The sequence below is a fragment of the Haliotis rubra genome, unplaced genomic scaffold, assembly GCF_003918875.1.
Source record: "Haliotis rubra isolate DU_JTF1 unplaced genomic scaffold, ASM391887v1 Scf105, whole genome shotgun sequence".
NCBI lineage: Eukaryota > Metazoa > Mollusca > Gastropoda > Lepetellida > Haliotidae > Haliotis > Haliotis rubra.
This window is the reverse complement of record NW_025764948.1, coordinates 1,872,370-1,895,635: the sequence shown is the minus strand read 5'-3', so window position 1 is coordinate 1,895,635 and position 23,266 is coordinate 1,872,370. Positions and strand designations below refer to the sequence as shown.

Here is a 23,266-nt window from a genome sequence, read left to right as displayed (position 1 = left end):
TACTGACAACCACTTACTTCCTATTACAATGTACCTTAGATATACAGTGTTTACTCCTAAGCCAAAAGTAGAGATAACATCATTATCAGGTAATATGATACACCAGGCCTTATCACCCATACTGCATATCCTGATCATGTTGAACATCAGTGCTTGTCATCGTCCATTAAACCATGTGGTTAATACTCATGCAGTTGGTCTATGAACATGTGGACACTGTTTCAACAGCGTGGGTAAACCTTGTTTGTTTTCAGCAACCTGATACATTCTGTGTCTAGTTCCACATTGACAAGAATCTCTGGAAGGTGGGAGTTGTCATACCAATTACTGGATAATGCTTTTACTGCTGCTGAGAGATCCTAACAGATAGGGACTTTTCTAACATTTGGCCTAGGACTATGTTTGGATTATTGCTCCTTTAAAAAGTATTTTGGTTGTATCACAACATTCTGCTGATCCTGGCATGACAATAAAGGATGCAACTCAGCACACCAAGACTTATAGACCTATATATATCTACATAGAAAAATTGGTAAAACTGCATGAGGTAGTGATGTCAAGGTCAACTTCTAAGCAGTGAACATAACTTACTGTAGGGTTAGTGATTCAAAAGCTGAAAAAATTTGAGATACAAAATAAGAAAAAAGACACAATTCATGAACAACTAGAAATGCCACTATATAATGCTTGTCAGGTTTAGCTTGTGCCTTTAAGAACCCCAGAAAAGTTGTTAAAACCTTTAAAAAAAATACTGAGCTTGTCAGAGATTCTCTGGGAACTATGTATTACAGAATAAAAGTTAAAAAAACACTTAAAAAAGATCATTTCTGAGACTAAACCATTCTCTGGTTTACCATTTGTCATAGACATTTCTACTGGAACTGTTGTTATAATAAGTATATATAAACTGACAATGAGAGGTACAATACTTCATGTTTCAAGGTCAAATGTCAGTGAAGCCGAAGTTCTTTTAAACCAGTCTGTATCAAAAGGAGAATATTTCTACACCATGTTGGAACATTTGTACTTATCTATTAAATTATTGACAGATAAAAATGTTAAAAATATATGGATTTTATACTAAATAATACTGGCATGTAAAACTAATTAAAGACAGTTGGTAATAAAGACATAATTAGACACGCAATGAGTAGACCGATGATGATGTTCTCGATACTGTATCGCAGCCCTGATGTCCGAGGCTTGTGGTAGACACGCCCCATCTTCTGGTAGTACCGCACCACCTCTGTCATGTCGTTCTGCACGGTGGGGCTGTACCCCAGCTGGCTGTGTGCCTTCGCGATGCTGAACGTGTGGGTCACTCCTGTCTTGTACACCTGGTGAGGAGGAGTGATGCACAGTCTCAGTCTTGGAGTGAGTGAGTGAGTTTAGTTTTACACCGCGACTCAGCAATATTCCAGCTATATGGCGGTCTGTAAATAATCGAGTCTGGACCCGCAATCCAGTGATCAAAAGCATGAGCATCGATCTGCGCAATTGGAAACGATGACATGTGTCAACCAAGTCAGCGAGCCTGACCACCGATCCGTTAGTCGCCTCTTACAACAAGCATAGTCAGCCTTTTGTGGCAAGCGTGGGTTGCTGAAGACCAATTCTACCCGGATCTTCACGGGCCCTCAGTCTTGGAGATGTCACAGTGAATGAGTTGTGTTTAAACACTTCAACTCTGTGAACCAGTTCAACCATCTACAAATCCATTCAATCATCCAATTCTTAAATCTCCAGAACCACTCATTCAACCAACACACCTCTTCACACACCCCCACAAAACAACAACTCAACAATGAACACTCCCGGTATACACACCCACTCCACTGACAAACTCAACAATCCACTTATACTCCACCACCCGCCTCCCCACACCACCTCACATCTACCAACTGACCTCTGTCCTAGTCAGCAAGGGCTGGAAGTTGTAGATGCGACGACCAATGACAGAATGGACAATTTCTGTTATGAAAGCTGCAACACAGAAAACAGACATGTCTGGAAGCGACCCTGTCATCATGCCAAGATATTTCCACAAAGGACACACACCACACATAACACTATGCACTTTAACAAAAACATGTTATATATCTGAACATAAGTGACAGTAGGCTAGCGTGTTATAACAAGAACAATCACTATATGTGATTTCATCTCTGTTGAGATAAGAACTGTGACAGGGACCTGCGTTGTGTTCCTACTTACGAAAATAAAACACAGGAGTGAGTGGAAGGTTCACAGTGGGGTACCGGTAGCCCTAGACCCTCGATCTGCAAGGAAAGGATCAGTCTAAATGTCTGAACAGCAACCATATTCGCGACCCATCATCTCCGTCCTGGACAAGTCATCCTGTTGTAGCCATTTACCAACTTCGTTCCAGGCATTGCAAAACAAACCACATTACTTTCCCACAGACGATTGATGGATAGATCTACTTGCAGGCAATGTAAGGAGGAAGGTGGCGATGAAGAAGGAAGCTATCTAGTCCACTACATCTTCATCAAACACTACATTAATCTGCTTCTGTAGTTCTGGTTGACATGAGGCTCTGGATGGATCTGTCATCAAGCACTGTTTTAGTAGCTTCTTGGTATTCCATTAAACCCATCAGAAAGTGATAGGAAGTTTGGAAGGTTGGAAATACCAGTCTGACCAGATACAAATGGTTACCATGGAGATGTTTGCATTCCTCAAAGATTAAACATCAGTATTTTCTCACAAAATGGCATTTCATGTTGTTCCTTATTAAAGTGTGATAAAAACCCAACAAGAATGGCCGAATGTTGGTCAGCCATTAAAATTGTACCATCGGACCTTGGCAACTGGTAAACTGGAAAAAATCACATGTGTCAGAATATGGACAAGCAGCTTTTCACTCGTCATTAGAGAGCAGTATCATTAAACTTCCTGGAGTGAAATAAACTTGAATCTTGAAATAATCTTATAAAACTACAGTTGTATCAGTGAGGAGATTTTATGTGCACTTCATTTCACACCATGCTGGCTTTATCTGCCTTTGAAACAGTTACTTTTGCTGTCTCAAGTCTAACTACAACTAAATAGATCCATTATCCACACAATAGGTACAGCCATCAGAAACCATCACAGTAATAATAATATATTGTTAGGTTAACACTGCGGTTAGGCTTGTTATGGAGAGCAGAGGTCAGTAGTATTCCAGTTTTTCCCAGCTATCTGTAAATAACCAGTGATTACTATTAAGAGTAAAGCCCCATACAGACACACAGTAAACCAAGGTGCCATCTAATCAATTACACTGTCTCTTAAACCAGGATAGTTAGGTTACTGAGGACCAATTCATATCCAGATCCCCATGCATGGAACTCACAACTTGAAGAGCAGTAGACCCGATACATTGTTGGTTCAGCTAAATGAACATTGAAGACATCACTGTGTATCTTGCCTCACGCATAAATGTCGTTTTCTTGATTGCCTGAGTGTTCTTCTATTATTTTCAATGTACCTCGCTTACAAGTGAGTAACATTTTCTATGTACCCTGGCTGGGAGTGCGGAACTCATTTGGTACTTCATAGTAGTAATTCTTTATCTTGAATAACATTGAATCCGCATTATGATGTACGGAAATTACCAATGTTTTGCGAAAAGGGAGATAACTCTAAATTTGTTTTTCTTGTCGTCTTGTAATCCACACTATGATCTGATACCCATGCTTCAAACAGTTCAAAACTTACCATTGAGGTGTTTGGTAAGATAAATATGTTGTTCACCCGGTCCCTCGGGGCCCATGGGTTGATGTACCTCGATTTTTCTTTATGTTTCACCTAAGCCCTTCGGGGCTCTGACATCGAGGGGTACATCAGCCCATGTCCCCACCTCGAGACCAGTGAACAACTTATATTATCATACTTGTTGTTCTACTTTTGAAATTATATTTGACAATGATTTACAGCCATAAGAACTAATTGCAATGACTGGGTACTGGAGCAGGTATAAAATTATCACTGACTCTAAAACATTTCAAAAGTTCTAAACTGAGATTTCCATTTTAAAGTTTACACATCCAATATGTTACGGATCTGGACCCGATTAGAAACCTTAATTAAAAATAGCTGTTGACCCTGGATATCCAGGTTACCAGTCATGAGATAATCCTAGAGGGAGGGACCTGTTTTGGTGGCTGACTGTATGACATCCAGGTTACCTGTCAAGTGAGACAAATCCTACAGGAGCACCTGTTTTAGTGGCTGACTGAATGACATCCAGGTTACCTGTCATTAGACAATCCTAGAGGAGCACCTGTTTTAGTGGCTGACTGTATGACATCCAGGTTACCTGTCATGTCTGATTGCCTAACATGAGAATTCTAGTAGAGACAATCCTAGAGGGAGTACCCGTTGTAACAGGCCAAACTTTCCCCTGGCCAAACCTTCCCTGGGAAACTTTTGGCCAGTGTCAGCCCGATCTGTGGACAAATGAAAATAGGATGTCCCTAACCATCGATAGGAAACAAAACCTGGAGTGTCGACATCAGCGTGGTCAACAAACCCGTGGCGGTGTTAATTAATGAAAGAGAATGTTTGCTTAGTGGTTTGCAAGCGGCTATGGTGGCTACAGCTATGCTCGTATTATCATGAGTAAAATGAATTAAAGTTGATTAAAGAGAATATGTTTTAACAATTTGCAAGAGAATTAAGGTTGCAAAAACAGACTATTATTTTACGTTATGCGAAGTGGAAGGATTACCATTACCAACTTGGAATCATTTTGAAAATGATGGACACAGAACTAACAATAATTTGGAAGGTTGGCACAACAAAATCAACAAGTATGCCATGAAGACACATCCGAGGCGTATTTGAGGGTTGTGCAGAATGTTACAAAAAGAACAGTCATCTACTGAAGTAAAAAATTCAGCAGATCCAAGGACAGCAGTGAGATCCGGTCCGTAGGCATTAAGCTACCGAATCATCGGCGCTTAGGATTCGATCCTTGAAGGCGACCTTCTTGCCGACAGACAGACTTACTGACTTGAATTACACAGACCATGTGTCAGAGTTGCTTCATCTTGGCTGAACATTCAGATTACTTTAGTGCACATATAAAGGAGTTTTGGCAAGAAGAAATAACTGGACTATCTTTTATATATTTATTACTTATACACCTGCAGAAATCACTTATTTATATAAAACACACACACAAATATATTGTGTCAGCTTTATGAAATATATATACAAATATGTTATATTGTGTGACATATGATACATGCATGATACATGCATGTTGTTATATTGACTAAATAAATAAATATATTGTCTTCTAAATATATAGCACTCTGTTTTTAATTGGTTTGTCAATTCCGAGAACACTGGGCCTGAAGTCACTCATGTAGAACATCATCTCCCTTTCCCGGACTGTCGACAAGTAATTTGGACCGGATTATTTGTTGTTGTCGACAGTCCGGGCATAACCCTTTAGCCTAGGCCAAACTTTCCCCACCCTTGAATCAGCTTTAAAGGCTACTTGTTTCAAACCCTTGTTCTTATATCAAAGAGGGAGATTCTGGCCAAGCTAGGCTATTAGTTCCCAAACCTTGTTTTCATGTTTATGTTCGTCCTGAAGAAGTCAAAAACAAAACCAAGACATAGCTATTCACATGAACACATTGATAAGATATTCATGTGGATGTCAAGTTCCATTAACAGGTCATCTTCATCTTCATATATAACATGTACATGGTTCACATTTTGTTTCAATACCCTTCTATAAGGTGAGATCAAAAAGAAAACCAAGCATAAAAGCAAAGATATTATATCTTTACTATTGTTTTATATTATCATTTACTTATTTTTTATATTTCAATAATTTACTTATCCCCACTTACTCCAGATTGGCTTATCTCAAAATCATTACTATATTCGAAACTTCAACTCAATGCCCAGTTTTACTTGCATGTCCATATCCATTCAAAATGTTATTCCCTCAAGCTCATGGCTTTAAATATGGCATCCACGTGGGCGACATCAATTTAACAGTTGGAAGCAGATGTAAACATCAACACAACAACAACAACACAACACAATATCTGTATCAAATGCTGTATCATCTATCATTCCACTATATTGACTTACGGTATTCTAAATTCAAAAGACAAGGTTTGATAAGGGGTATACTTGGCCCTTGGATATCTGAATCATATTTCATTCACCAAAAGTGATTATGGATTAGTAAACAAGCTTATGTGAATAATGTTCCATTACATTTATTTATAAAATATAACAAATATTAGATAATAAACAGCATGATAAGAGAGCAAGCAACCTGTGTATATTACATCTTATTTACCCATCAAATGTGCGATTGAATGTTTACATCTTATGGTGACATGATTTGGACAGATGAAGAACTAATGCAATGTGTCTTCATAGGAATGGCGGCAGGAGCAGGATGGATTTAGAGATATATGCCGTTCAAACATGTATGCATTCAAATCACTACACCCAAGTCAGAGGCAAAAATGGACTATTTGGTAAAAATGTGTACCAAAATATATGTCAAAACTACTGTCGGTTTATAAGAGCAAGCAGGGCCGTAGGGCAGCTGTAGCCTAGGCCAGAATTGTACAAATTTTTTTTATGCATTAAAGGAAGAAGTAGCCTAGGTAGGCCAGAATCTCCCCTTTTGATATAAAACAAGGGTGTGGAAGAAGTAGCCTAGGTAGGCCAGAATCTCCCCTTTTGATATAAAAACAAGGGTGGGAAGAAGTAGCCTAGGTAGGCCAGAATCTCCCCCTTTTGATATAAAAACAAGGGTGTGGGAAGAAGTAGCCTAGGTAGGCCAGAATCTCCCCTTTTGATATAAAAACAAGGGTGGGGAAGAAGTAGCCTAGGTAGGCCAGAATCTCCCCTTTTGATATAAGAACAAGGGTGGGAAGAAGTAGCCTAGCTAGGCCAGAATCTCCCCTTTTGATATAAAAACAAGGGTGGGGAAGAAGTAGCCTAGGTAGGCCAGAATCTCCCCCTTTTGATATAAAACAAGGGTGGGGAAGAAGTAGCCTAGGTAGGCCAGAATCTCCCCCTTTTGATATAAAAACAAGGGTGGGGAAGAAGTAGCCTAGGTAGGCCAGAATCTCCCTTTTGATATAAAAAAACAAGGGTGGGGAAGAAGTAGCCTAGGTAGGCCAGAATCTCCCCTTTGATATAAAAACAAGGGTGGGGAAGAAGTAGCCTAGGTAGGCCAGAATCTCCCCTTTTGATATAAAAACAAGGGTGGGGAAGAAGTAGCCTAGGTAGGCCAGAATCTCCCCTTTTGATAAAAACAAGGGGTGGGGAAGAAGTAGCCTAGGTAGGCCAGAATCTCCCCTTTTGATATAAAAACAAGGGTGGGGGGAAGAAGTAGCCTAGGTAGGCCAGAATCTCCCCTTTGATATAAAAACAAGGGTGGGGAAGAAGTAGCCTAGGTAGGCCCAGAATCTCCCCTTTTGATATAAAAACAAGGGTGAGGAAGAAGTAGCCTAGGTAGGCCAGAATCTCCCCCTTTTGATATAAAAACAAGGGTGGGGGAAGAAGTAGCCTAGGTAGGCCAGAATCTCCCCTTTTGATATAAAAAAAGGGTGGGGAAACGTAGCAAGGGTCTCCCCTTTTGATGGGTGGGGAGAAGTAGCCTAGGTAGGCCAGAATCTCCCCCTTTTGATATAAAAACAAGGGTGGGGAAGAAGTAGCCTAGGTAGGCCAGAATCTCCCCCTTTTGATATAAAAACAAGGGTGAGGAAGAAGTAGCCTAGGTAGGCCAGAATCTCCCCCTTTTGATATAAAAAACAAGGGTGGGGAAGAAGTAGCCTAGGTAGGCCAGAATCTCCCCTTTTGATATAAAACAAGGGTGTGGGAAGAAGTAGCCTAGGTAGGCCAGAATCTCCCCTTTTGATATAAAAACAAGGGTGGGGAAGAAGTAGCCTAGGTAGGCCAGAATCTCCCTTTTGATATAAAAACAAGGGTGGGAAAGAAGTAGCCTAGGTAGGCCAGAATCTCCCCTTTTGATATAAAAACAAAGGGTGAGGGAAGAAGTAGCCTAGGTAGGCCAGAATCTCCCCTTTTGATATAAAAACAAGGGTGGGAAGAAGTAGCCTAGGTAGGCCAGAATCTCCCCTTTTGATATAAAAACAAGGGTGTGGGAAGAAGTAGCCTAGGTAGGCCAGAATCTCCCCCTTTTGATATAAAAACAAGGGTGGGGAAGAAGTAGCCTAGCTAGGCCAGAATCTCCCTCTTTTGATATAAAAACAAGGGTGGGGAAGAAGTAGCCTAGCTAGGCCAGAATCTCCCTCTTTTGATATAAAAACAAGGGTGGGGAAGAAGTAGCCTAGGTAGGCCAGAATCTCCCCCTTTTGATATAAAAACAAGGGTGGGGAAGAAGTAGCCTAGCTAGGCCAGAATCTCCCTTGATATAAAAACAAGGGTGTGGGAAGAAGTAGCCTAGGTAGGCCAGAATCTCCCTTTTTGATATAAAAACAAGGGTGAGGGAAGAAGTAGCCTAGGTAGGCCAGAATCTCCCCTTTTGATATAAAAACAAGGGTGAGAAAGAAGTAGCCTAGGTAGGCCAGAATCTCCCTCTTTTGATATAAAAAACAAGGGTGTGGAAGAAGTAGCCTAGGTAGGCCAGAATCTCCCCTTTTGATATAAAAAACAAGGGTGTGGAAGAAGTAGCCAAGGTAGGCCAGAATCTCCGATATAAAACAAGGGTGTGGAAGAAGTAGCCTAGGTAGGCCAGAATCTCCCTCTTTTGATATAAAAACAAGGGTGTGGAAGAAGTAGCCTAGGTAGGCCAGAATCTCCCTCTTTGATATAAAAAACAAGGGTGTGGAAGAAGTAGCCTAGGTAGGCCAGAATCTCCCCTTTTTGATATAAAAACAAGGGTGAGAAAGAAGTAGCCTAGGTAGGCCAGAATCTCCCTTTTTGATATAAAAACAAGGGTGTGGAAGAAGTAGCCTAGGTAGGCCAGAATCTCCCCTTTGATATAAAAAACAAGGGTGAGGAAAGAAGTAGCCTAGGTAGGCCAGAATCTCCCCTTTGATATAAAAACAAGGGTGTGGAAGAAGTAGCCTAGGTAGGCCAGAATCTCCCCTTTGATATAAAAACAAAGGGTGTGGAAGAAGTAGCCAAGCCGAGGCCAGAATCTCCCCTTTTGATATAAAAACAAGGGTGTGGAAGAAGTAGCCTAGGTAGGCCAGAATCTCCCCTTTTTCATATAAAATCAAGGGTGTGGAAGAAGTAGCCTAGGCTAAGCCAGAATTGCCCCACTTTTCATAGAAAACAGAACAAACTATCCTAGTTTAAACAGGGGGGAAAGTTTGGCCTAGGGGAAACTTGAGCCTAGCCCAAACTTTCCCAGGGAAAGAATATCCTAGGACAAAAGTTTAGACAGGGGAAGAAATGGCCTGCTACACTGGTTTCAACCACTGGGCGTGTCAAGGTGAGATACATTCAGCGCAAGAATATGTCTACACGATACATCGGCTCTATAGATGACGGTTAACAAGGTTTAACAAGTTGGATGGGAGTATGAATACACACAGGTGAGAGTCTCGTGATGTCACAAACTACTACATGATAGGCAGAGAAAATAAACTTTTCTAAAGCAAAACTATTTTAGCCAGTTGTGTCAATATTTTATGTATGCTTCACTTCAGTCATCAAGCATTGTCGCCGGTATAACAATAAAAGGGTAAATGTTACTTCAGGTTATGGGATGCAAGATACCAAATCACAGACACAGATGCGGTGATTGCAAAAATCAAGTTACATCCATTCAATCCGTGACTGACAGCATGAAACAATGACATACCATACATACAATACCAAGTCACACAGTCTAACTACCTAAAGTACTCTCGGAAATAGAAACAAACTTTTTCACATTTATATCTACAATTGATGTAGTTAATATGTGAAAGTGTGAAATATCTGATAACCTAAGTTCGTCCTAACTACAGTCTCAGTGATAGGGAGATATGAAGCATAAAAACAAGACTTTATTGAGGAGAGATTAGTGCAGAAATGAGCAATGCAGGTTTTTTTCTAAGTCCAAAGCGACTTATTTGGAACAGACCATGGCTTTATGCAAATTAGTGTGTGATGATGTTGTATTACAAAGGACACTTTTAAATGCCGATGTTGAATTAAATTTAGCTTCATTATAAACGATAACTGAGGTAAAAACTAATTAACTTTTATACTGAAACTATTAAGGATGTAGTTACCATGGAGTCTCACTGTCAGTACAACAAGAAACAGGGTAGGAGGGTCGCCTCAAAAGCAAAACCAGGATGGGTGTCGCAGACGGTGGTTGGGGTCGGGCTGGGGGACAGAGATATCAGCTTAAATAAGATAATCCTTTTGGGGAATTAAACTGGGGAAGTAAACAGCATGTCATAACATTTTACAAATCATGTCCAGTCCAGGTGGTCATGCCACCGGTATATTTTGAGACATTTAATACGATGGCTGATTTAAGCTTTCTATGGGTATCATACTCTTGTTTTATCTCAACATAAAACTTATAAGAGAAAGACAGGTGCTTTGATGTTAATCAATAGATGAAACATATTCAACACACATGAAAAGCATTAATTATCTTTAGGATGACCCCTTGTGCCTGTAGGCAGCACGGTAACAGGTTAGGGCTCAGGACGTCGACCTTTGGTCAACTCATCATGGATGAGTGAAGAAAAAAGTTCTACTTCCAGTGTGTTTTGAAATTTTAGCAATTAACATTAGATTATACAATGACGGGTCTACGAAGTTGTTAGAAGAGGATAATCCGGATTATCTTGGATGAGAGCACACCTAATGAAAAAAATGAGCCAAATATATGTCTAAAGATAGTGTTTTATTTCAGTCTCAGTTCACTTAGTATATATACATTAAAATATAAAACATAAAATAAAATACATAGTAGGCTTAAGCCACGAGGGGTAACGAGAGAGACTATACAGACAGGTTGTATTTAACCATGTCACGTTTAGGAGATAAACATCATGTGTTGGCCAATTTCCGGGTGTTATTGAGTATTTGAAGCACGGGAATTCATTTGGAACCGACAGCGTCAGCAGTGAAGTGTCATCAGCTGGCCGATTCAGCTGGTTCCCATGGTAGCATCTGGAACTGCTCATTTGTGACGTCATTCCGACTTTACGTCACAATATGATTTGAATGATGTCACCACTGCTGACGACACAACAATACAATTGTGTGCAATATTTGTACATGTCAATACGCAGTGAATAGTCTTGCAATTTCCGGGAATCGAATACCATTTGATCACGTTATTCAACCAATCAGATTAAAGAACATGGTGACTTTTGGTTTACAATCTACAGGAATTAATACTAGCTACAAAATACTACAAAATTTTACAAATACATACACTATTTGACACCTTTATACAAATACATTAGGAATTTATGACAGATGCAAAAGTTAAGACGCTGAGTCAGCGAACTGCTTGACTGTTAATTGTCCATTTTGAAGCTGGTGACTCATTTCTTGAACATGACGTTCCAGGTGTGGGTATTTCTTCTTCTTCATGGGTTGTCTTTGACCTCCGGCATAAGGCCTTCTTCGTAGAGGGACGGCATCGGGGAGAGGGCCGATGATGCATTTACCTTCAGCTTTTCCAAGGTTCCTTCACCTAAAAACAAACAGAATTTCGATCTTATATGTTGATGTAAAGTAGTAGGTCAAGTAAAAAACACATCGATCTTTGTATAATTGCATGATTGCAAGAATTAAGCTATGGAACATTGAGAAAATGTTTACCTTAATGTTGATTGGACGTTCGGATGAGTGTGGTCATCTGTCACCATGGTGACATCAGTCACAGTTGTGGAATTACAGTCCTCTCTCCATTCTCGTGTCCTTTTGTCGAGTCTATAGTTGAATCCAGCGACACATAAATAACAACCACCTCAAGATGTAGGAATAAATGTATGTTCAAGTTTAATGTATACCGTCATGTGTCTTCTCATTATACATCCCCATGTAGTTAAATGTGTTCATCATTGATTTATTTGATTCCGATGAGTTCACTTCATAAATAGTGTTCACTATTATTTTAATTATTTAAGGTATTTTTGAGTGAGCGATCAGTTGATTTTCCGTGTGTGATGTGTTCACTTCCATCAACGACCAATCTTGTCACAACATATCAGAGGAGATTAGCCATGTGCTAAACTAACATCGAAACTTCAAAGCGTACCAATTGTCAATGTCTTGAGCCTTATAAATAGCACATGCATTTCATACAAACCGCTGTCATACCTGGCTGAGAGACTTAATTGCCATCTATAGTCTAATATATTGTTTTCAGCAGGTAGTTGTATTTTTTTCTAAGTGTTGCCCAATTTTACGACTAAACATGCTTTTCTGGATATCCTATTACGATCCCACTGAGAACTTCCAGTTAGGGCTGATGTGGGTTATTTCGACATATGCTATTTGCAATTGTGTAAATTTTAGGATACAGAGTAAGAGCCTAAAAAAAATAAAACCTATTTCCAACAGTACTTTTAGTCCCCATTTTATGACAAGCATGAAGTACAGGAAGTACATCTATTATACATACTAGGCCAACAAAACAAATTATGGGTTGACAGATAAAAACATCAATAATAGCTGAAACAGCTATTAATTTATGTGTGTGTTTACATGTACAATTCATTCACTCCAAGTCATATTCTTTCAGTTGAATAAATAAATATATACAGACCCATACCAGTTATTTTGGGACACTTGACGTAATGTCCATAGACTTACATGTTATTTTAGTGTAGTATAAATAATTTTCATGAAGTAAGTTTAGGATGGATCTGTGTAAAATTTGACAGGCAAATTTGACATCATCTCTGCTCTGTGCACATAATTTCAGATCAATTCTCCGACCAATATTTAACTAATGACATCACTTTTATCAACTTGCGTATAGATCCACAATCCACAATCCCATAGGCCGCCATGTTAAAGGAGTTCACGGCACTGTACATATGTTGATTAAATTGTTGCCATTCAATAAATAAGCAACGGAAAATTAAACAGAAATTATGTGATTGTAGGTAAGATGATTCCTCACACGTGTGCAAAATGTGATTTGGATCTTACGAAAATTAAATTCATGAAAATGATTTATGCTACACTAAATTAACATGTAAGTCTATGGAAATTACGTCAAGTGTCCGAATATAACTGGCACAGGTCTGTATGTTAAATTGAGAGACAATGTCACATAGCATTACAGGTGGAAACAGTGTAAGTGTTAAGTTCACAAATTAGACATCATGTGTAGATTATATGAATGCTTCACTCAGATAAGGGAATTAGAACTGACAACTCTTAATAACTAATATGTGAACTCTCACTCATTCTCCATAACAGGCCTGCATGATCTAAAGAATCTTCAAACCTTTCATAATCACTTCAAGTAATTAAATATCTTTGACATTATTTTATTACTGAATAATCTATAAACCGACAGACCATTGAGTACTCTGACCAATGACTGCTTAGACCAATGACTGCTCAGACCAGTGACTTGCCAGACCAATGACTGCTCAGACCAGTTACTTGCCAGACCAATGACTGCATGACTACTCAGACCAATGAGAACACAGACCATTGAGTGCTCACACCAATGAGTGCTCAGACCAGTGAGTCTTCAGAGCATTGATACTAAGACCAATGACTGCTCACGTCAAGGACTGCTCAGACCAGTGAGTCTCCAGAGCATTGATACTAAGACCATGACTGCTCACGTCAAGGACTGGAGTCTCAGACCAGTGAGTCTCCAGAGCATTGATACTAAGACCATGACTGCTCAGACCAGTGAGTCTCCAGAGCATTGATACTAAGACCATGACTGCTCAGACCAGTGAGTCTCCAGAGCATTGATACTAAGACCATGACTGCTCAGACCAGTGAGTCTCCAGAGCATTGATACTAAGACCATGACTGCTCAGACCAGTGAGTCTCCAGAGCATTGATACTAAGACCATGACTGCTCAGACCAGCGAGTCTCCAGAGCATTGATACTAAGACCATGACTGCTCACTTCAAGGACTGCTCAGACCAGTGAGTCTCCAGAGCATTGATACTAAGACCATGACTGCTCAGACCAGCGAGTCTCCAGAGCATTGATACTAAGACCATGACTGCTCACGTCAAGGACTGCTCAGACCAGTGAGTCTCCAGAGCATTGATACTAAGACCATGACTGCTCAGACCAGTGAGTCTCCAGAGCATTGATACTAAGACCATGACTGCTCAGACCAGTGAGTCTCCAGAGCATTGATACTAAGACAATGACTGCTCAGACCAGTGAGTCTCCAGAGCATTGATACTAAGACCATGACTGCTCAGACCAGTGAGTCTCCAGAGCATTGATACTAAGACCATGACTGCTCAGACCAGTGAGTCTCCAGAGCATTGATACTAAGACCATGACTGCTCAGACCAGTGAGTCTCCAGAGCATTGATACTAAGACAATGACTGCTCCGTCACGGACTGCTCAGACCAGTGAGTCTCCAGAGCATTGATACTAAGACCATGACTGCTCAGACCAGCGAGTCTCCAGAGCATTGATACTAAGACCATGACTGCTCACGTCAAGGACTGCTCAGACCAGTGAGTCTCCAGAGCATTGATACTAAGACCATGACTGCTCAGACCAGCGAGTCTCCAGAGCATTGATACTAAGACCATGACTGCTCAGACCAGTGAGTCTCCAGAGCATTAAATACTAAAGTACTGTCGGAAATAGAAAAAAACTGTTTTTAGGCTTTTAGTCTGTATCCCTAAAATTTACACATTTGCAAATAGCATATGTCGAAATAACCCACATTGGCCTAACTGGGCGTTCAGTGGGATGCGTAGTAGGATATCCAGAAAAGCATGTTTAGTCGTAAAATCGGGCAACACTTAGAAAAAATATGAACAGCTGCTGAAAACAACAGATCAGACTATAGATGGCAATTAGGTCACTCAGCCAGGTATGATGAGAGACCGTGAACTGACTTGGCATAAAATGGACATGCTGCCCACAGACACAAGGGATCATCTCAAATATCTTTTATGCTTTTTCATGTGTATTTAATATGTCTCTACTGATTATCCAATCTTAGCTAATATCTCTATCCCCAAGCCCGACCCCAACTCGGTGGGGTAGCCTAGTGGTTAAAGCGTTCGCTCATCGCGACGGCCCAGGTTCGAACATACATTTGTTATACAATATCATTGCACACCCCTGTCCTGGTTTTGCTTTTGAGACCTTTTTAACGATCTCCTACCACTCCTACCTGTTTCTTTTATAGTGATATAAATGTGAGACTCAATGGTGGTATCTACATCCTTGAGTCTTCAGTGAGTTCAGTATTAAAGTTGTTATTTTGTGCTGTATCGTGGTACTGCTATCATTTATAGTGCTGTCACTTGTTTGATGCAAACAGACTGAAGTATGCTAATTTCATGAAGAGTGGACTGTGCTGTTGTAATTTACTTTCAATAAGTGTATACATTTGTTGTGTTGCAGTTTTAATGACAATATCATCGCACACTAATTTGCATAACAGAAAGAAACCCTGATGGCTGAAAATGGTAAACAGTCTGCATGAGATGTCTGCCTGAAATGTTCTGTGTCAATCGTCTATCTCCAAAACAGATGGTTGTCATCTGGTTGTAGACCACACAAGTTTGGACCATTGGACCATAAACTAATGCAAAAACAGTATCTGAAAATATATAATTCTGACAGAAACAAACACCTACATCTGAATAGAAAAAGGGGTTCCACTGGTGTCGGAGATTAGAGTCTGTGGAGAAACCTTGCTTCCTACAGACTATAGCAATATGGTAAGGGCTGGGCAGAAGGAATAAGGTGTGGTTCAGGGACCTTGGAACCGACTTGTATACTTCCAGTAATCCTACTTTAGCAGGCATGGAGTTCTTTCACACGTTGTCAGGCCATCGTAGTGTAGTTCTCATACGATGGAGTAATCACTTAAAGTAAACTGTAATGATTGATCTTGTAGCAAGCCATGGTGCGAGATCCTTCCAGCGTGTGTGTGTTTCCAATGAGGAGACGTGACCTATCCCGGCAACTGATGGGGGGACATTTGTTTTGCTCTAATTTTCACATTAAAAAATGAACATCAATACCTGGTCCAGGAATTCATCTTGAAATCAGGAACAGAAAACAATATTGATTTTTTTTTTCTCAGAATGCAACTGTTGAGACACTGAGTATATCACCATGGTAAATCCTTGAATAACATTGTTGGGTGATCATGTCATCCCCTGCGTTATTGGATGTGACAAGTATTAAACTTACACAAGCCAGGCGAGTGGCTTTCATAACATTTCCATCACTGTTAAGATGGAGGATGGCAGCTCAAGATCTGAGTATGATCACAGGCCAGGTTTCTGTGACAGGACAAAGACTCTTCTCAGCTACACACAGAACACTGTGTCAGTGTATGTAGGCTAGAAACCTGGCACGCCACCTTTACCAACATCCAAGCAATATCAGGGTGAAAGCAAGAATGGGTCTCCCAGTGAGTACCCATGCATGTTAGGAATCATACCCTGTACAATGAGCCATGCTGAGCCTAAAGCTATGTCTGTACAGCTACCCAGGGTGTGAGATATAGTATGACCAGAAATTATCATGTATTGAGAATTTTAGGAATATGTTTGATTGGATTTCTAGTATAAACAACCTTGACCAGCTATCAAGTGCTTGGTTTCATTCAAGAGAGACAACTCCGTTAATCCTTTTTCATTAGTTTGTGAAGAGTTATCCCCCCTTTGTTTTCAGTGATCCTCAGTATGGATGATTTAGAGAAGAGGTAGTTGATTTTAGAGTATTATAACAAGGACATCAGATCAGCTAAAGTGATTTCAAGTAGAACAGGCATCCCTTTGTCCACTGTTTATCGTGTTTTGAAAAATACTGCAAATGGATATGGCATTGAGAAAATTGACTGTCGGTGACAGGAGGTGGCTTGGTATTCTTGTTTCTAAAAACAAACGAAGGAGTTTAGAAAACTTAAGACTGGCTGTCTGTAAGGAGACAATTAGAACTGAGCTGCATGCAATTGGTTGGCAGAAAAGTCGAGGAATTCCATCACCGATCATGAAACCTGAACAAAAAGAGCGAAGGTTGAACTGGTGCTTACAGCATAGAAATTTTAACTGGGACAATGTGATTTTCTCAGATGAAAGTTCTGTGTGGCTGTTTCCTAATACACTGAAATTCTGAACCAAACAAACTGAAAAACCTTTGTATCAGCGCCCAAAGTACAGTCCGAAATTTAACGTGTGGTATGGCATATGTGTGTTAGGGGCAACGCCCCTCTGTGTATTTGAAGGGAATATGAACAGTGAGCGGTACACAGATATTCTAAAGGTACATTTACTTCCATCTGCTCACATGTTCTATGGAAATGTTTGGATTTTCCAGCAGGACAACGACCCAAAACATTGTTCAAAGCATTCACAGGCCTGGTTTCGGACCCAAAATATGACATTATTAGATTGGCCAAGCTATAGCCCTGACCTAAATCCAACAGAAAATGTTTGGGCACTTATGAAGGAACGCTTCAATAAGAAAAATCTGACAAATATTGCTGAAATGAAAGAAGAGGTGGTCCGATAATGGGACAGCATGGACCACGACTTTCTAACTTCTTTGATCAGTAGTATGCCCCGCCGCATTGAAGCCTGCATTGCTGCCCATGCTGACTTGACAAAATACTAACTGTTCACCTGTATTTGAATCTGGAGTTATGTTCTGCTAATATTCACATTTAATACGTGAGTAATGAGTGAAAAAAATAAAAAAATAACAATCTTTAAATTCTCAATAATTTCTGGTTGTACTGTAGCTTAGTGGTTAAAGTGTTGCTGTGATGCGGGCCCTCACATAGACTTGCACAAGTCTCTAAGGTAATGACTAATAGTATAAATGATAACTTCTAAAATATACAGATAAAATTAACACATTTTCAGACAACAGACTGGCGTCCTTACTGTCTACTTATCGGGACTTATCTTGAAAGGATAAAATTACTATGCATCAATTGGCTTAGCTCTCTGTGCAGACTTGGAATAAGGATACTCTTCCCCCTCTCCTCACAGTGTGTAGCTCTTCCTTTACTATGGTAATATTTTCTGTCTTTTTATTCAGATCAGTTTCTATGGAAAATTAAAGAATGAGAACTGGTCCAGAATTATAGTCCACCCATGCTACCACCCATGAAGATCCGAGTTAGAATTGATCTTCAGTTACCCATGCTTGTTGTAAGAGGCGACTAACGGGATCAGGGTGGTCAGGCTAGCAGACTTGGTTGACACATGTCATCATATCCCAATTGCACAGATCGATGCTCATGCTATTCGTCACTGGATTGTCTGGTCCAGACTCGATTAATTACAGATTGCCGCCATATAGCAGGAATTTTGCTGAGTGTGGCGTAAAACTAAACTCACTCACTTACTCCTTTTCTACCAGTCAATGAGGAATACTATCATCACATTACTACTTGACCTCAGTACGATTTAGTGGTCTCGGGCTAATGGACTAGCTTGAACTTACACAGCTGCAAATGTTTCTGTTTTCTAAAATGCAGGAAAGTTCAGCTGATGCAGGCAGTGATCTGTGGAGTAATGCCGATGTCTCAACAGCAGCATCAGCGCCGCCATGAGTGATGCAGTGCCGGCCGAGGTTCAAGCAGCAACTAGACTTTTGTTGCATTCATCCACTGTACATACCAATATGAGTATATTTAACATTAGTAAAGCCAGCCCTCAGGTCACAGGTGTGAACTGTAGATGGTGTCATGATAGCAGACTTAATGTGTCAGCAAAACATGTCACCATTACACCTGTCTTGGAACATTTGTTTCAGTTTTGTCTATATCAAGCAACAAAAGTTGTATTTTCACATCAAAATACTTGTTTCCAATTATAAAACATCACTTCTTAGCTGTGCATTTTATTATTCATCCTGCCCTTTGACAAGCAGAGCCACCTGATAAAACAACAGCACAAGCAGGAACACTCAGCAATATTCCAGTTACAGTGGCATGTAAATAATCCACTCTGGACCAGACAATCCAGTGACAACTAAAGCATTGATGTACACACTTGAAATACAGTAACACGCATCTATGAAGTAAGTAATTGACGTTCATGAGTACCAGTTTACACAGTTGGAGTACGATGACAAAGTCAGCAAGGCTGACAAATCTGGGTCTTAAACTCTGAGTGGTTCCTGGCTCAACCAAGGGATGCAACTCTGCATAGTGAATTTTTGCCACTGTGACACAAACAACCAGACAGGCTTTGACAGTGCAATCCGACATTGCTTCAGCAAACTTTCATCATAGCTTTACATCAAAGGTGATGGACAAGATGACAGACATTCAAATTCAAACATATGACAGCCTGTATTCAACGACACACTATCTGCTGTGCCAACCATACGCCCTTCCTTGGGGTCCTAGTGACAGCGATCCCTGGCCAACTCAGCTAAGAATCAGCAGTGTTATTCCTTATTCCTCTGTTGTCATGGAGACCAAGTCAGATGTTGACAGCATCAAATTACAACATCGGATAACATGATACACAATAATATCACATCGACACAAACGTTCCGTAAGAAAAACCTGCATTCATACTAATTTGTTAGTTTGGTGAAATTTCATTCAATCAATAACTAGTGACAGGTGACTCGTTAATTTCAGATAATTAGTTCACTTACCAGGGGTCTGAAGAACTGGAAGTTGTTGATTGGTTTGTCATCACAGATGAAGTAAGCTTGGCCGGCCTGAAATTGACAATGACAGGCGATGTTGACAGTCTGACAGCCACGTCAGTGACAGCAGACGTGCACACTAGGCATTACTACAGGGACAAAAAACTATTTACACTTTTTGAGCTCATTTAACATATATAAAAGAAGAATTCTGGTGGATATTTGTATTCTAGATTACACAGGAACCTTGTTGGGCTGGACAGTTCTGTCCTTGTGGAATATTATTAAATAACACTGTTGTAATGTTGTGGTGTAACCATGGTATGTAACAGAATCTTTTCACGTGTCTTTCATCTGAGGCTTGAGGAGTTTGAAGTTTAGAGTGATTGATTGAGTGAGTGAGTTTAGTTTTAATATTCCAGCTTTATGGCAGCGGTCTGTAAAAAATCGAGTCTGGACCAGACAATCCAATGATCAACAGCACGAGAATCGATCTACGCAGTTGAGATACGATGACATGTGTCAACAAAGTCAGCGAGCCTGACCACCCGATCCTGTTAGTCGCCTCTTACGGTAAGCATGGGTTACTGAAGATCATTTCTAACACGGATCTTCATGGGTTTGAAGTTTATAATGATGAGTGTTGATATATATATGAAATCAAAAGATGTGATGGTGAGATTTAATTTATCATGCAACTTATTCTTCCAACTTTTTCAGATTGTAAACAGCGAAACTAGTGCCTTCCATGTAGAAACAGGAGATAACCTGCTACAGGAGTCTGTCATTTAATTGTCAAGTCATGTAACTGATGATGTTGTAATAATTTGCAAAGCATTGTGATGCAATTTCATTGTAGATCTATTTTCTAGAAGCGTTAACGTCCCTGCAAACCAGTTTAGGATGATAAACTTTAGTCCAGTGAGATGGGACCTTATGAAGTAACACACATGTTCTTGCTAAATTCTGATGTAACAAGGGGAAACGTTGGTGGCACAAACTTGCTTTGTAGAGTAATACCTCTTATGTCTGCCAGAAACCCCCCTTGGTTGGAATCTTGATTTGCCCTGATTCTTTGATCTGTTAGCACCATACCCAAGTCAGATGGTTTCAGTGAGTGAGTGAGTTTGGTTTTTTACACCGCTTTTAGCAATATTCCAGCAATATCATGGCGGGGGACACCAGAAATGGGCTTCACACATTGTACCCATGTGGGGAATCAAACCCAGGTCTTCAGTGTGACGAGCGAACGCTTTAACCACTAGGCTACCCCACCACCCCTTTGCTCGTTTCACGGAAGTGGCGAAGGTCTAAGGTCTGTATCACATCAGGTTGTCCTAACACATTCAGCTGACACACAGAGACATAAACGAACATTAGCCAAAGATGCATTGAATTAAACTCACTCACTCACTCAAAGGGAACGGTCTATATGTTATCCCTTCTGTGAAATATATGATTGTACATATGGTACTGACTAAACAGGAATCATACTCAGGGCAAATCTGGAAATCAAACCATGACCCCAGGATCCTGGCATGTTCATGGGAGACAACTCTACACTGAAACTTGGGACAACAATGTGACCACTGTGCTCCCCCCTGAGTCTGACCAGGTATCTCTATGATGGTTGAGACATTCATCAGATCAGCTTAGAAGATGATGTTAAATGAAATTCCAAAACCATCAATATGATGAATCCTACTTGAAGAGCTGATCAACACAGCACATCTCTGCTTTAGGTATGATGCAGTAATACTATCAAACTGGCTAGGTAACTTTATCACAACAAAACCCAGATTTCCTTATGTTGTATGTTTGCTTGATATACACAGATAACACTAAGTTTCTATTTAGTCATTTACAGTTGACAAGACCTGGTGATGGTGATACTCACAGCTATGTGGCCCTTGTTCTCAGATAGTCCACGGCCGGCCAGCATGTGGGCCTGGACCAGATTGTCCACATGGAGGAAGTCCACCAGGGAATCCTTGGCACCGTAGGTGACGGCCACCAGACCCTGCTCCAGATAGGACTGAAACAAGAGACAACAGTCAAACAGTATATTTTACAAGGAATCCTTGGCACTGTAGGTGACGGCCACCAGACTCTGCTCCAGATAGGACTGACAAGATCTGTGATGTTGAGTTCTGAAACAAGAGACAACAGTCAAACAGTATATTTTACAAGGAATCCTTGGCACAGTAGGTGACGGCCACCAGACCCTGCTCCAGATAGGACTGACAAGATCTGTGATGTTGAGTTCTGAAACAAGAGACAACAGTCAAACAGTATATTTTACAAGGAATCCTTGGCACTGTAGGTGACAGCCACCAGAACCTGCTCCAGATAGGACTGAAACAAGAGACAACAGTCAAACAGTATATTTTACAAGGAATCCTTGGCACTGTAGGTGACGGCCACCAGACCCTGCACCAGACAAGACTGACAAGATCTGTGATGTTGAGTTCTGAAACAAGAGACAACAGTCAAACAGTATATTTTACAAGGAATCCTTGGCACTGTAGGTGACGCCACTAGACCCTGCTCCAGATAGGACTGAAACAAGAGACAACAGTCAAACAGTATATTTTACAAGGAATCCTTGGCACTGTAGGTGACGGCCACCAGACTCTGCTCCAGATAGGACTGACAAGATCTGTGATGTTGAGTTCTGAAACAAGAGACAACAGTCAAACAGTATATTTTACAAGGAATCCTTGGCACTGTAGGTGACGGCCACTAGACCCTGCTCCAGATAGGACTGAAACAAGAGACAACAGTCAAACAGTATATTTTACAAGGAATCCTTGGCACTGTAGGTGACGGCCACCAGACCCTGCTCCAGATAGGACTGAAACAAGAGACAACAGTCAAACAGTATATTTTACAAGGAATCCTTGGCACTGTAGGTGACGGCCACTAGACCCTGCTCCAGATAGGACTGAAACAAGATACAGGCAAACAGTATATTTTACAAGGAATCCTTGGCACTGTAGGTGACGGCCACCAGACTCTGCTCCAGATAGGACTGACAAGATCTGTGATGTTGAGTTCTGAAACAAGAGACAACAGTCAAACAGTATATTTTACAAGGAATCCTTGGCACAGTAGGTGACGGCCACCAGACCCTGCTCCAGATAGGACTGACAAGATCTGTGATGTTGAGTTCTGAAACAAGAGACAACAGTCAAACAGTATATTTTACAAGGAATCCTTGGCACTGTAGGTGACAGCCACCAGAACCTGCTCCAGATAGGACTGAAACAAGAGACAACAGTCAAACAGTATATTTTACAAGGAATCCTTGGCACTGTAGGTGACGGCCACCAGACCCTGCACCAGACAAGACTGACAAGATCTGTGATGTTGAGTTCTGAAACAAGAGACAACAGTCAAACAGTATATTTTACAAGGAATCCTTGGCACTGTAGGTGACGGCCACTAGACCCTGCTCCAGATAGGACTGAAACAAGAGACAA

The 23,266-nt window shown here is 40.6% G+C and overlaps 1 protein-coding gene across 1 annotated transcript in view; it reads right to left on the bottom strand.

Moving 5' to 3' along the window:
- Nucleotides 1–405: 405 nt before the first annotated feature.
- The window catches only part of LOC124276356 (short-chain dehydrogenase/reductase family 42E member 1-like), a 320,447-nt gene continuing 297,586 nt past the window's right edge, over nucleotides 406–23,266 (bottom strand). The window contains exons 7-11 of the mRNA XM_046712004.1: nucleotides 21,682–21,819; nucleotides 19,791–19,856; nucleotides 2,215–2,279; nucleotides 1,907–2,069; nucleotides 406–1,337 (exon numbers count right to left, since the gene is read on the bottom strand). Coding sequence (XP_046567960.1) covers nucleotides 1,104–1,337; nucleotides 1,907–2,069; nucleotides 2,215–2,279; nucleotides 19,791–19,856; nucleotides 21,682–21,819 — 666 coding nt within the window. The 3' untranslated portion in view covers nucleotides 406–1,103. The remainder of the gene's footprint in view (nucleotides 1,338–1,906; nucleotides 2,070–2,214; nucleotides 2,280–19,790; nucleotides 19,857–21,681; nucleotides 21,820–23,266) is intronic.